This window comes from Sceloporus undulatus, chromosome 6 (assembly GCF_019175285.1).
Source record: "Sceloporus undulatus isolate JIND9_A2432 ecotype Alabama chromosome 6, SceUnd_v1.1, whole genome shotgun sequence".
Classification (NCBI taxonomy): domain Eukaryota; kingdom Metazoa; phylum Chordata; class Lepidosauria; order Squamata; family Phrynosomatidae; genus Sceloporus; species Sceloporus undulatus.
The window spans coordinates 128,982,724-128,998,187 of record NC_056527.1 but is presented as its reverse complement, the minus strand read 5'-3'; the positions used below and the strand labels follow the sequence as shown (position 1 = coordinate 128,998,187).

General features: G+C 39.2%; 1 protein-coding gene across 9 annotated transcripts in view; it reads right to left on the bottom strand.

The window, feature by feature from the left end:
• Nucleotides 1-15,464, bottom strand: part of CAMK2B (calcium/calmodulin dependent protein kinase II beta) — a 165,160-nt gene that overhangs the window by 26,409 nt on the left and 123,287 nt on the right. For 2 of the 9 annotated variants that reach the window (XM_042477023.1, XM_042477026.1), the window contains exons 14-16: nucleotides 11,009-11,046; nucleotides 10,498-10,569; nucleotides 2,907-2,951 (exon numbers count right to left, since the gene is read on the bottom strand). In XM_042477023.1, the coding sequence (XP_042332957.1) occupies nucleotides 2,907-2,951; nucleotides 10,498-10,569; nucleotides 11,009-11,046 (155 nt within the window). Of the gene's footprint in view, nucleotides 1-2,906; nucleotides 2,952-10,497; nucleotides 10,570-11,008; nucleotides 11,050-15,464 lie in introns of all 9 variants that reach the window. The other 7 variants (XM_042477024.1, XM_042477028.1, XM_042477025.1 and 4 more) reach the window with 5 other exon arrangements.

The following is a 15,464-nucleotide window of genomic DNA, read 5'->3' as shown; positions in this document are numbered from 1 at the left end:
AAGAGAGCATGAGGGGCCATTGATCACACCAACAATAGCCAGTCATACTATTTCAGAGGCATGCAATAATGAATTCTTCTAGATCGATATGTTTCTGATTCCTTTTACTTATACAATGGGGGTGAGACTGAGGCTTGCGTGATAATGTCCTAAGAGAAAGCAATTCCTAGTATAAGCTCTAGTAGACTCTAGCCAACTTGAATCTAATGAAAGAGATTGTAGTCAATAAAAGCTTTACACCAGATTTTTTTCCTCATTCAGTCTCAAAGGTGATACAGGATTTCTTGATAGGATTAAAGTAAGCCATGGCAGATTCATGAATCTATTGCTTGACCAGGAGAACACACATTTAAAAAAGTGGTGAAATTACTAACTAAAACAAGATCCAGTTGCCAATTATCTTCTCTCAATCATAGTAGTGGTTCCCAAACATTGGTCCTCCAGGTATTTTGAACTTCACCTCCCAGAAATCATGATTGTTGGCCAAAGTAGCTGGAGCTTCTGGGCATTGAAGTCTTTTGAGTTTTGGGAATCGCTGCTGTATTGTAAAGCTTATGTAACCTTCACATAAAAGGTGAGCAAAATGCAGACTGCCAGATATGGTTGGACTGCAACTCCTAGCAGCCGCTGAGGAATACTAGGAGCTGTAGTCTAGCATTATCTGCAGGCTGATCCTCACTTTGCCCCTCTGTTTTACAGGAAAGCATATTGACCACTTGGTACTGCATCTGAAGAAGTGGGCCTATATTCACAAAAGCTTTTGCAAAAATTTTAAAACAAGTCTTAAAGGCGCTGCCACGTTTTTATTTCTTCCACTGCCTTTCTCCTTTTCATGTTGTAGGGCTGTACTCTTATTAGTTGGTCCCCCCTTCTGTAATCGTGTGTTGCAGCAACCGTTGTTCTTATAAAATTCCCCTATTACTGTTCTTTTGTCCACCTGAAGGGCAGAATAATTTCAGCAGCTCAGGCATAAAAAGGCAAAAGCAGCTGGGTGTTGGTTCTTAGCGCTTTCAAAAATATTGATTTTAGAAAAGGCCCCACTTTCCTTCTCCACATGAACCAGCTTTTCCTAGTACTAACTGTTTGAACTGCATCCTTTCTTTTTCTTATTTTAGGATTGACAAAGGTGGCTGTTGGATCAGGCTAGATTAAAGAAGTGGTGACAAGAAGCGTAGGAGGTGTGGATTATAATTTATATAGTACAGCGATTCTTCTTAACTCAAATTGCTAGAGAACAACAAAAGCAGCGAAGCTGTTGAAACCTGTATTACGGAACAGATTTGGGGGGACAACACCAAGAAAATAAAAATAGCACTGGTAAAATGTGATCAAAAAGCTTGTATTTGAGGGATGTTTCCTTAAATGTTTATGAGTGTAGAAGAAAGTTGTTGGTCAAAAATTAACTTGTCAATGCGAGGGAAATTTATAGTACATTCAGAGCATACAAAGCAGAATATCAGGCTTTTTGTAGAGCACAATGGTTAAGAGATTATTTGTAGGGACTTCTTTGTATCTGTCCATCTGGAACAAAGATTGCAGGACAAACAACTGATATCTTTTTTTTGTTCTTTTCAGTCTAAATGTTTTTAAAGACAATTTTCATATACTTTCTAATATACCCCTCTTTCCCTAAACACTATAATGTACTTGTGTTTAAAGACAACTTTCATATTGTATATCCCTCTGATAAAGAAACACAAATGGAAATATATTGGAACAATACATTGGTTTATCATAGACCCCTACATTCTTTAACCAAATACAACTTTCTGACATTGATACACAGGTTAGTTTTTCAAAGTATAAGTAGTGTTATACCAACATCTGTTTTCTTTCTGGAAATATTCTATCTAGAAGATGGAAAAAGAAAGAAAGAAAGAAAATCGGAGGGCACCACCGGTTTCTTTGGACTCTTTCTAGTGATTAGTGTTTTCATACCAAACTTGTTAAAAAACTGCTCATCTTCCCCAAGCTCCATTTAATAGCTATGCCAGATGCACTGAGTGAATGGGCTTGAAGAGGAAGCATAAAAATAATGATAACAGAAATTAAATCCCTGCAGCAGAGAATGGGTAAAAAAATGCAGGTTTGGGTGGAGGAAAGGGCTGTGTCCGAGCAATGGATGATTGTGGCATGGAGTAAATAGGGTCAGTCCTCAGCCAATCCGACATCTTGGATTGGTCTCTTTGGTCTGCCTTGGCTGCGTTCTTTCACTTCAGAATGAAGGAGCTCAATATTGCTGCTCTCTGGGTAGCTCCTCTGGGGTCAGAGTAGAGGCTTTTATCTGCACCCTGTCACCCAGAGCAAAAAGCCCAGCTACTAAGGATTACCTCTCACTTCCACAAAATACATAATTCCAATTAGTAATTAAGAACAACCAGCATTCTCCCTCTCTGTCTCTTTTGCCAACCAGACTCTTTGGGAAATACCGAAGCAATGTATGACCACACTCCAGGGAAGGGTGTTTTCACCTCCCTCCAACAATAGGTGGAGAGCCTAAACTGTTATGGTTCTCTAAGAATGCTGATTCTGTTAAAATCATCACTTTCAGTGACACTGGAAGACTCAAACTAGTTTACATGAAGGAATGGGGAGAGCAAAGAAATGACCTACCACCCAGAGAACCAACTCCATATTCCTTAACATACACTGACTCTCCAAAAGGACTAAGTTCCATGGAAAGTCAGAATTCTTGGAAGTGCACTTCCCAAAATACAACTGTAAGCAAATGGTCCAGATTTAATTTTACAGGGTTTCAGATGCACTGAAATAGGGGGTGCAAAACCTAAACCTACAGTCTGTCCCCAGAGGTGAAATTACACAGCAATGCAAGGAGCAGAAAAGTCAATTTTTATCCCAGATCACATAAGGGCAAACTGAGGAGAAGGAAAGACAGGCAGCAGTACCTTAATGCCGTCCACTGGGTTATGGATAACGGTGGTTTGAGGTTCCTACAGAGGAAGGAAGGATGAACCAAAGAAGAACAAAACGAAGAAGAGAAAGAAACAAAAGAAGAGATAAAGAAGAGGTGGTAGTTAGAATAGAAGGGGGGGATGGAGCAGAAAATGATGATAAAAATGTGGAGAAAGGGGAAGAAGGTGAAGAAAGACCAAGACCCACATAAGAGCAGGGAAGGGGGAACAGAATGGAAGGGAAAAAAGCAAAAGGCAATTAGTTCAGCAAAAGGCAAATGATTAACAAACAGAAAGTGGCAGAGTAAATCAGGAAGAGAAGAATCAAAACTGGATTTTCCATGAATGAAACCAAAAAATCATATTCAACCCATGACAAGATTGCTGTGAGCTCCTTGGAAATGGAGAGTGCAAGCTGAGATCTACATTCAACCCTTCTGCAGGCCTAAAAGACTATTGCAATTGGGAGAATGGTAGAGCGTTGGGGAAGAGAAAATGCCAAGAATGAATTCCCCAAGGAGGTGAGGCCAATCCGTACCTGGGTTGTTATCATCTGAATATTGGCTCCACCTGGTATCAAAAGGAAGAAGAAAGAAGCAGTAGAAGAGCAGAAAGTCTTTGGGTTGCTTCCCCTGGTTCTGCTGGATTAGTTCATATGCACTGGAGAGAGTTTTTAACTCAGAACAAAAGTCTATCATATTAAAAAGGGCCTTGTTTCATGATGGTCCATTGACTACATCTTTTACTCACAGTGTTCTATACAGAGAGGTTTAGCAAAAGGGCTTGGCTACTCAAGGGCATACCCTTTAGAAGACCTAAACTGACATAATTTTGGAACATGCTGATTAAATGTCTTCACAGTTGACTACTTACCTTTTTGCATCCATATGGAGACATAAAAGCTTGCCATACTTTAAGAGATTTTTAAAAGATATACTTACCTGAAAGAAAATTGTCGGCCCGAGAAAATGTACTATGAGGAGGTTCACATTGGTCTATGTATATGACAAAGATTAAGCCTGGCCTGTTATAACATAGCTAGCTTTGTCTCTATATCTTTGAGGACATTGTTTTCAATTACATAATTTGGGAGCTACATAAAAATACAGTTTTAAAACAGTGGTTCCCAAACTCGAAGATGTAGTGGGCAACTGTGTCCCTCCAGATGCTTTTTGCCCATAAGTCAGCATGGCCAATGGTAAGGAGTTACAGGAGTTGTGATCTAATGTCATCTGGAAATACATGATTGTCTGTTCCATGTTCTAAAGAAATGGATCGTAGTTGAAGACTTTTTCTGAATTATTATTGAAGCAAAGAACCTTCTGGATCATGCAAATAGAGGCTGGATGGCGATCTGTCGGGAGTGCTTTGACTGCAACTTCCTGCATGGTGGGGATTGGACTGGAAGGACCTTGCGGTCTCTTCCAACTTTATGATTCCATGAAGCTAGATAGTGCAGGAAGAATAACATTAACTTTTGTCATGCATAAATAGAAAAAGAGTCCATTTTGTGGTCTCTGTGCATAGGCTAGGGATCATGGATGCAAGACTGATGTCCCTCACCATTGCCTTTTAGGGTAACATTTGATGGAATGGTCTGTAGAAGGGCAGTACATGAATACTGCACATTTCAAGGTAACCAGCATTGCCAAATGTGGCATTAAAAACCTGGTGGATTCCCTGAGGAATTATATAAAGATAACTTTAATGTTTGCTGATAAAACTCACTTCTTGTGTATCTGAAGAGGCTGGAACAGTGGGCGAAAATATCTGCTATGGATAAATGGGAATGCCTAGATGCCACAGAAATCCCACATTTCAAAATTTAAAGTTGCTTTTCTTGATTCACTTTGCACCAAGAGGTGCATTTTGAATTGTTGCATTCAACAACTACTTCCTAGTATTTAAAATGCCACACAGGGCTTAGCCATTGAAATCACTGGAAAAAAAATGGCTTCTATAACTTCAACAGAGCCAAGATTTCTCTCAATGGACAAGTGGTGAATTGGGCTGGAAAAGACATTCATTTGTACAGACAAAAAACAGTTTTCAACCTTGTTTCTCCGCAGGAACAAATATTTGTTCTCTTGGCAGTACCACTATAGTTAATGACACATTATGTCTAAAGAACTTGTCAATCCTTCCCAAACTTCTTCTTCATTCTGGGAAACTACATGCTGGGGAAAAATTCCCACAGGGTCCTATGAGGCTTCTATTCTCTGGACTTCTAAATATCAAGCAAATCGTCCATACTATTCAAATTAACTAAATCCCCCCCCCATCCTTGGGTGAGGAATGGAATGGGTAGTTTGAGAACAAGTACATGAGTAACTGAATGTGCCATACACACCGAACTTAATCCTTTTAACTATAACTACACAGTTTCAAAATTCCTCTTCTGAGCTGATAAAAGGAAATAAGTGAGCCATGATTGCAATACATGAAATTATTCATTACAATCAGGATAAGCGTTTGCTTAAAATGAAGGAACAAGAAGAGAAGCTGTCAAAGACAAATGGGCTCTACAATCTGAACAGGGGCATCCCATTAACAAAAGGGCCAGCCTACAATAAAAATATACTGCCTAAAAAAATTCAACCACATTTATGTTCTTTTCCATTATAATATTGAATTTACACTTTCTTTTAAACACACAGAGACACAGCAGAGATGTAATGATCATACCACTGTTCCATCTCCAGTATGTATATACAAGCTTTTTATTGTCTCCTGGACACTGGACATTTTCTCCACAATACTCACTTTGATAACCTCTACTGAGTAATGTACCCACTCCTCTCCTGTGTCCTATTATGACCAACTAGCAATGTACTTCCAGTGATATTGGTTTGCCTAGGATTCACCACAATTTATTTCCAAAAGCTTGGGAAAGTTTGGGTTTTGTTTGTTCTTTTGAGACCACAATGGCCTGAATCTTCAAGCAGTATGGCCTCAAGAGGATCTGGGGAGTTGTGATCCAAAAAAGTAATTGATCCATTTGGTTCCTCCTGCCCCAGAGGAATCTGCTCCTCTATTAGCAGCCATTGCATCTGACTCTAAGCAAGGGAGGCATGGGAGAGTGGGACCATTTCATCCTCTCAGCTCAGCCGCTGGTTTGGTTCCCTCTCTCCTGGTACTATCGCTATTTGGGTTGGTCATCTTGAGCCAAGTTTTTGTTTTTCCACTCGTTTTCCCATTTCCTGTCCTACTCCTTTTGATTTCTTTCCTTTTGCTGTTTCCTCTCTTTTGTTTTCGCTTGTTTTCATGTTTCCTTTCCATTCTTTATTTTCTTTGGTGAATATTAGACAATATATCTGTGCACAGATATATTGTCTAATATCTCGCTTGCAACCTTTTTATAATTTGCAGACTTTAGGTGCTTAATAATCCCAATTTTATATTTATAGTATACAGACCCCCATGAAAGTGGGGAGGGGGGGGTTGCAAATATAGCATTACGTTTTACCATGAGGTCCACAGTAGAATAATGATTGCAATGGGATGGGATTCATTTTGTATGTTAAATAAAAAACAGTAAAACTTGGGAGGAAAACAAATGCAATAATACCCTTTCCACTAATGCATAAAACCAAAGGAGATACTGTTTCCAGTATCTTTAAGGTTTTCTATATTTGCCTGCTGAGAGTTTAAAAACCTTTCCTGCAGTTCTAATTCCTTTGCATGATTCTTTGCTCACTTGTGACAAAATGGGAAAGTCTAAATTGTACCGTGTTTACACCTAAAGGCACACAGTTTACAGTGCTTCCCTCTAACTTTGTATGAGATTATTCTCCTTGTTCTCCTTATTATTATATTTATTTACATCCCGCCCTTTCCCCAAAATTGGGACCCAGGGGTGGCTCACAATGTTAAAAAAACAGTACAATACGATGATTAGAAAAATACAACTTACCAGTTATCTGGATCCCAAACGAGGATGCAACACATTCTGAAAAACCATTGTACCCTACTAAAACTATCAGCTACCACTCACCATTTTATAATAACAGCAATTGTAGTCATTCGTAATGTATGCTATTTCATCATTTCCCACAAATTGAAGAAAGGTTGTAACCTTGTGGATACACATCAGGGCAATTTAGATTATCTGACTTTGAAGCAAGGACTCAAGGCTTGGATCCCAAACAAACAAAATCACTTAGAAAATTGTTGTTGCAAATGTTCACAGCGTGAAAAATAAACATTATCAATATGTCACTGGACCAACACAACAGACACAACAGAATCTTGAAGCAAACACCAGTGCTCAGGAACCAGCCAAGTCATTTCTAAGGTAGGACAATATCAGAAATTTAAGAATCAGGTCACATTAAGATAGTGAAAGTAAGAGATAATATAACATTTGGGCCTGTTACAGACACCAAAATAAAGCTGCTTCGAGTCACAGTGGAGGTATGGTGTTTCAATGATGCATGCGTCCTAAGAGTCCAGAAGCCACACCAAAGCCGAGCGTGGCTTTGGTGCGACTTCTGGACTCTTAGGACGCATGCATCATTGAAACACCATACCTCCACTGTGACTCGAAGCAGCTTTATTTTGGTGTCTGTAACAGGCCAAAAATACCAAAAATTTGATTTGAGAACTTCATCTATATAATCTATTTTAGGTGGCATTCAAGCCGAACGACCTTCTAAGGAGAACACTGTGACCCCAAATCCTAATACTGTATGTGACTGGCAGGATCCATGTGCACAAGCACATTTTATACCCATTCAAAATGCTAGCTTGTGTTAGAAAAATTGACAATGTGAAAGAATGTATTTAAGCTACTAAAACCAAGAGAGGTGAATCAATGTTTTCTTGTGCAGCATTAGCAAAGAAACAAAATGTCACCATTTTGAATGCTTCATATCTACCCTTGTGGGTGTTTGTGACCACACAGTAAAGTAAACAAGGACAGACAGGATGAAGTTCAAAGATGAGATGGCTGCCCTCATTTCTTGCTGTTATATCCATAAATATCTGTTAGATCCAGAAGTTCTTAATTTGGGTTTTCTCCACCACTGTTGAGTCTATGTGTGAAAAATAAACTTGAAAAGAAACTAGGGCAACTATTAAAATGGATCAGGGCAGAACCTCTAATCCAACGTCCTTTTAAAAGCACATTCTTTAATTGTCATGGTAGCCTTATGCTTGTCTCCGACAGGTGATGAACAATTCTGACTCAACGCATCCCACTCAAGAAGAGAAGTCTTATAAATAGATGCTCTCTGGGGAAATCCTCTATTTCTGCTTCCAGCTATCCTTAACCTTAAAAAGTTTGTGCCACCTTATATAGTATTTGCCTTATAGATGAAAGGACAGGCATAATAAGAATTTCTGTTCATTCTTCAGAGGTAAAACAGCTGGGCTGCACCTTAATAGGCCATCAGAAACTAATATCCAGAAGGAACCATGACTATATATATGTATTATTCAAGTAATAGCTGTGTTAGTTTGGAAAATACAAAGGGGTCCTGTAGCACTTTTGAGACTAACTGGGGGGAAAAGCTGGTAGCACAAGCTTTTGCGGACTTGAGTCTACTTCTTCAGTCTCAAAGGTGCTACAAAATCCCTTTGCATACATAGATCCTGTTGCATACATAGAGGTCTATGTCAGAGCCTGTGACATGGATCCCTATGCAGCTTCTACCTTTAGGATTCTGATAATTCTACAGCATGGAACCCACCCTATCAACCTACCCTTTGTTGATCTAACAAGTTAAGAACATAAAAGATTGCAAGAGAAGGAAGATTTTAAAAAGTTAAGAAAAACATGCTTTCCTACATGCCGCTAAATTTCATAATGGAACAAGAGTTTTTAAATTTACTGAATACATGTCACCTAAGAATGGGTTGGATTTAACTTCAGGATAAATTGTTCCAATAGATTAAAACAGCAAAACAAAATAAGACCACATAGAAATTCCATATTAAGGATCAGATGGGTGGCATTCAGATTCATTCTGCTCTTTCTAATCATTCAGTATTATGACTGGATATAAATAAAGCAGCCAAGAGTTGGGTTCTTTGTTTTTAATATCAAGATCAAAAACTTAAAACAGTATACTAGGAGTCAGGTCTTGCATTACTTTTATTATGTGGTTGCCACTGGGATATAAATCCACATGGGGAGTTATGAATGGGAATCTGTTCCTATTTGGGGTAAGTAATTAAACATACAATTTGACCTCTTGGTGGCATCCATGCTGGAAAAGTCATGTGAGGTAAGTTACATATTAGCAGTGCCTTTTAATATATCTTGTTCAAGGACCATTTAGATCAGGCTTCTTTGGGTTAAATACCTTCGAATACCACTGTCTAAATAGTAAAAACACAAGGGAGCTGTGTCTATGCTGATTTGACCCTAAAATGCAATCTTCTGCTGACTTAGATCTGCATTATTTTTATACAGTACTGGTCAGATTCAGACACCATGACCCTGAATAACAGCAAACACTGTGCTTCCTCACTTTCTCCTTCCCTTTATTCCTCCGTTCTCTCACATTCTTTCAAAGTTTGATAAACCACAATGTCTTGTTATATCTCAACGTTGTGCATTTTCTTTTTATAACAGATAAAAAAGGGAGCGAGAAAAGGAAGATTTATTGAACCAAGTAAGCATCTGACTTTACACAGAAACAACCTTTTCAGCAGTTTTTACAATTAACTGGGTCCAGTTTTGCTGGCACTTTCTTGACTAGTTTCAGCCTTCCTGACATTAAAAACAAAATTTATATCTAATATATCTATATCAGTTTTTTTCTGCCATTGTCTCAGCAATAAAACACAATCAGGCAATTGTGCACAACGTTTTCTTTAAAGCATTGTGCTTGTAAAATAAATATTTTGCTTATTTCTTCAGTAGATTTCATAATGGCAATGACTGTTTATATCTAAACCTAACAATGTCACATTCCACAACATTACAGAACCTGGCTGCTATCACCCAAATTATTCTATGACCAATGGACTGGATAGTTCTTGGCAGCCTCAAGTAAATGTGGGTTTTGCACTTTTGAGTGACAGCTGCAATGGTGTCTATTAGTACTCTGGGTGGCTGGAGAGATGAAGAGGAAATACAAGATCTCTGTCTATTGTTTCTGATCATGAACGATAAGACTTGTTGCCCTGGTTTCTCTTCTTTGGCTTTAAGCAGGCAACAAATCGGCATGTTGGACCAATTTGTCTCAGGCTATGGCACAATTTTGCTACCAACAAAATATGGCCGATTACACTGCAGTCGTTTAGAAACATTTCATGCTGAAATGGGTTATAAGTTGGCAGTAACAACTATACTGACGTCAAGGCTCTAGCTGGGTCATGAGTTAAATGTCAGGAAGAAGGGTGATCCTGCCCCCTGCAACAAATCAATGTTTCAAGAATAGCACAAAACAGTGCATGGGAATCACAATGAGTACCAATCATGCCAGCACCAGACAATGGAGAGTGGGAACCATTCTTGACCACATACAGGACAACTGCAAGCTTTACGTGGGAACTGTCTTATCCAACTAGTAAGTATTTTAATGATCCTACATCCTTTTACCATAAGGGATGATCTAAAAGGACAAGAGAATCGTACCAGTGCGGCTGGAGGAAGAGTCCCTTTGGGGCTGGTAACTCCGCCACTGCCTTTGGTGCTGTTTGTCTGAGGCTGCAAAAAAGGAGTACACAAACACAAAAAAGAGGCCTTGGAAAAAGAAACCAACCAAAAGCAGTTTCCATACTGACAATCCATTTTTACAACACCCAAACTCCACAAAAGGTGGCATATAGCATCATACTCTATCAGACAATTTACTGTACATATAAATTAAGTTATGGTAGAGAAAGAAGGCCTCCCTGTCTCCAAACAATCTTTTCCATCAAATATGCAAAAGCCAAGAAAGCTGAGACAGCTGAGACACAATTCAGCTTGTAGTGAAACAAAACAGCTCTTCAACCTATGATATGTGACTCTTCTGGATTATGAATTTGGGTACACATGAATAGTGTATAAATAAAATTATCTCACCTGTTAATATGGCATATAGCTATACCTCCTATTCTCCCCCCAGGTGATATATTAGATAAAGCCCCAAAAGGATACTTACCTTCACTCCATCAGCTTTCTTATTCAGTAAACTTTTAGCTGCTGCATAAGGAGGGAAAGAAGAGATTTTAGTGGTGACTCTTTTGGTGTCCTGAGACATATTTTGTGCTGTCTGTGTAGCCAAAAAACGAATCACACGAGCTGCATTGATGCTATTTCCTCATCAAACTGTTAAAAGAGGAGTTGAAAACAAAGGATAAATCCCAAACTATGAGTGTGGGCAGAGCCTCAATATATCCCAATGCCAAAAGCAGAGGTATGGGTGGCAAAGTGCCACAGACAGGCAACCTCCCAAATGCGGAGAAGTCAATAGTAGGATTTCAGTCTGTAAAGCGGAAGTTTCACATGATGTTACCTCAATTGTTGTTGTTCTTCAAATTGTCACTGGCTGGGGTACAACTTGGTTTGTCCAAGTTTGCGCACAGTCACAAATAGGGAGTTTTTGCAAGACACAGAGTTCAGCTTAACAAAGTGGCATACTGAATAAAGTGGGGCCGCATCCTTCTGTGGATATGCTCTCAAAATACCCCATCAGCATGAGTTAGGGTAGACAATATCCAGATTTTACTTTATTGATTCCATACAGCAAATACATTTCCATCCCAATAACTATCAGATTTCTGTTTTACACATTCCAGCTACATACATACTGATTTTATCCCAGTGCAATTTGTGAAGACCCTGCAATGAGAATATAGTCTGTGCATTCCAATATTTCTTGACAGGTACTAGGTACCTTTAAACAATAAAGAGTTTTGTGACACCTTAAAGACGAACAAGTTTTATCTGACATAAGCTTTTGGGGACAGTAGTAAGTTGCAGGACTTTTTCATCAATACATGAAAGCTTATGCCACATAAAACTCACTTGTCTTTGAGGAACTTCGGTGCTTGTTAGTTCTTGTACAATAGGTTAATGTGATTATTCTGCATGCCCTCAACTCCAAAAATTTAATCACTTTCAAGAATGGTCACAATCAATCCTTTGGCACTAAGCATTCCTAATGCTTTGCAAGATAATGGGCAGTACAAGCTTGTTTCAAGAAGTCATCTGTGGAACCGCTATCTTCTAATGAGCACTTTGTCCTCAAGTTCAGAGTTTGTAAGGCTTCATGGGATGATACATTAGTAGAAATCAGGTAGTAGAAGATAGCACAGTGTGAGTAGTAGAAGATAGCCACCTCACACTTCTGTGAAGCTGCTGTATCCCACTGCACTATACCCTCTTTGTTTTAGGTTTGCAAGAAAGGTTCTCGCTACAGTACTTACTCTTACCCTTGTTCTCTGGTTTCACCTGTTTTGCTTTGTGAACCTATTGAGTCTGATTAAATGGCAATTCCTTTCCTCTGTTGCTCTATAACTTGGAATTTCCATTTAAACACAACAGCAAAACACAATCTCATTTTTCCAAATGGCTCATTAGATACTGGTATCTTTGATCAATTACTAATTAGATATCACAGCACCAGGTATAGAAGGACACACATTTCATTCAGGTAACAGCATTCTCTATTTTCCCCCCCCAGTCTTGCTTTTTTGCTCTTGTTTGGCTGAGGAGAGACCCAAGAATGATATGGCAGAAAAGCTGGAGGGGCTGAAATGAAATGTATGGCAAGGTTGAGAGGACCAGGTAGTAGGCTAAGAGCATGTGTGGTAAAGGTTGGGGCTGAGAAAAACAAAAACATGGGTGCCCATCATTTGTATCTGTGGGAAAGCTGTGAGAGGCCTCCAAGGAGTACAACAGGTGGGTTATATAGAGTGCAGTGTCTAGAAGGAGCAATGTATTGCTTGTTGTATGCTTAAACTGTAACTGGCACATTAAAAAATCCCTTCAAGTTACAGGCTGTTCGTAGATCCAATATGAGGACCCTGTAGAGACATATCAGTGTAGGTACCAACACCATCTGCAAAGCAAGACAACTCCATTTCTGGACCCAGGATCTCTTAAAACAACGTTTTCCCCACATCAAATCCAATCACCACCAAACGTAGGCATTATTAAAGGGCAGAACCCGACAAAAAGTTTGCTTACCTTACAGAAATTTACAGAAGAGGAAAGGCGAGAAAGACAGGCAGGTAAGAAGAAGGATTGAAGAGGGGATGGGGAGAAAGAAAGAAGAAAAGGAAAAAAAAAGAAGAAGTATTGAGACAGAAAGCAAGGTATCTAGTGTGGAGGCCCCATCTGACACCAAGGGGAAGTGAAGCAGCAGCACCAGCACCACAAAAGCAGCACTACAGAGGACTTCGCTCACACACACACACACAGGGGAGGAAATGGTCCATACAACCACCACATTTATGAAAAGATGGTAGCCCATGGGGATGCTGCAGTCCAAAGAGAGGTTCAGTAACAACATAATCAAAGTGTCTCATATGTGATCTCTTTTTATGTCTCACCTGAAGACTCTTTAAACCAGAAATATTTTCATTTTTGTCTTTTCCCCCCATGTCATCTGCAAGATCAGATTTATTTTGATAAAGTCCAGGAACTACACGAATACCCAAAGAAATAAGGGATCGTGGATGCAATGTCTCCCTCGGCAACTTAAACATCGTTTAATGAAAATGTTACTAAATGGTACATAAGGTTTTTCACCCAAGGTGTTCTTCTTCCTACACTTCTTTTCCCACTTCTTTCCCCCTGAATAATCAGTTCTGAAAATTTTGTCTGAAATGTTCTGTTTCCCTCCTGTATTTTATGTGCTTTATGATGCTGTGTTCTTTATTCATTCTCTTGAATACTTCTTGTTATCAACTCCCTCAATCCAGGGAATTTTTTTATCTATAGCTAAAACTAATTACTTTCTAGGAGCGTATTTCCAAAGCCTTTTGTTGACACGGAATAATAAGTTGGCATAATATCTTCACAAGAAAATAATTTCCAGTGAATTCTCCTTTCCTTTGAACTCTCAAAACAAAATCTCTATGCCCTAGAGATATCTTTATGGCAAGGTCATCTAGGGAAACCAATGTGACCTCCATACCTGTTCTTCAGGATATACATTTTCAGTACATGGTAGCTTCTCAGCTAAATTTATGGATTTCAAGTGTAAACTGCACTGGAGAATTTTTACAAGCAGTTAGTGGTTTGATTTATCATATGGGATTATGAACGCATAATCCCAAATGTAAGACTATGGATGTAAGAACTGTTGAGCTGCAATGTTGTTTTGATATGTTAGAATCTCTTTAAAATGAAGTTTGGGTTTTATTATGTCTCGAGAAACAACACAAGACACAACTTTAGGGCTGAAGGGCAGGGTATAAATACTGTAAATAATAAAAATAAATATAACTGTGTTCTTCAACATATTCATAGCTCTTCTGGAAAGAAAAGCTATACATAGTTTTCGTTGGATATATATGAAAAGAGATTTAGAGATTATCTGTATGTTAAGACTGTTCACCAAGGGGTTAAACCGCTGTATGTCTGGAAAATCTGAAAGGTGTCCTTATCTGTGCACTTTTTGAAGAAGCGATGGCTGGAATCCTACTGGGGACCTACTTCTTGGTAAGTGCATGTACATCTGTAGGAATCAGATTGTGCAGTCACATAACATCCATATCCAATACAGAGCTGCTGTTATGTTATTACATAGCAGAGCCAGGAAAGTGTCTAATGTGCACTGGTGCACTCTTGCTGGTGTCCCATTACACATCTTTGCAATTTGGCAAAGGGTTTTCTTAGCACCTCTGCTATGTAGCTAGGTATATGTAAAGTTACATAATGTAACAAGTAATATAGGATTCCGGCATGTGTTGTTACTCTAGCATATATTCTGCCATAGTATAATCAACTATTATGGCAGCACAATGGCAAAGACTGTTGCAGTGAAGCTTGTTCAGTAGCAGAACAGTAATACAGGCTGCTATTAGCAACATCCACAACCTTGACCAAGGCCTGAAACAGATAGGTCCGAAAGATTGGTGTGTGGCTGAACTGGAACTGGGGCTGCAGCAACCACACACACCCAGCCCTGGTCCAGGTCACCATCACAGTCCTCAACTGGGCCTCTGGAAGGAAAGGATCCTATCCACTCCTTCTTGGCCCAGTTCTTCCTGGATGGTGTGGTATTGGTGTAGCTTCCAGCTGCGTTCAGGTTGTGTGTCATCTGAATGCTACACTTCGAAAGCAGCCACAATCTGAGTCATTTGGCACATGTATTTCAGATCCAAGTAATTGCACAGAGTTCCTATATTAAACAAAACTATATGGAGAAAGGAAGACGTGACAGAAGCTGGAGCAGGAGGAAAAAAAACATTCTCCCCTTTCTGATATTCTAAAGATATTTCAGTCACTATGGAGAAGCAGCTAACCATGCCTAGTATTTGAGAGCAGCCTTATAAATTGGATTGTAACTGACAGCATCAAGAATAGAAGAGCCTTGCTGTCAATTTCTGAATACAATCAGAGTGCACTCTGTGTCATGGTAGTTCCGTGTACTTGTACAATCAGGA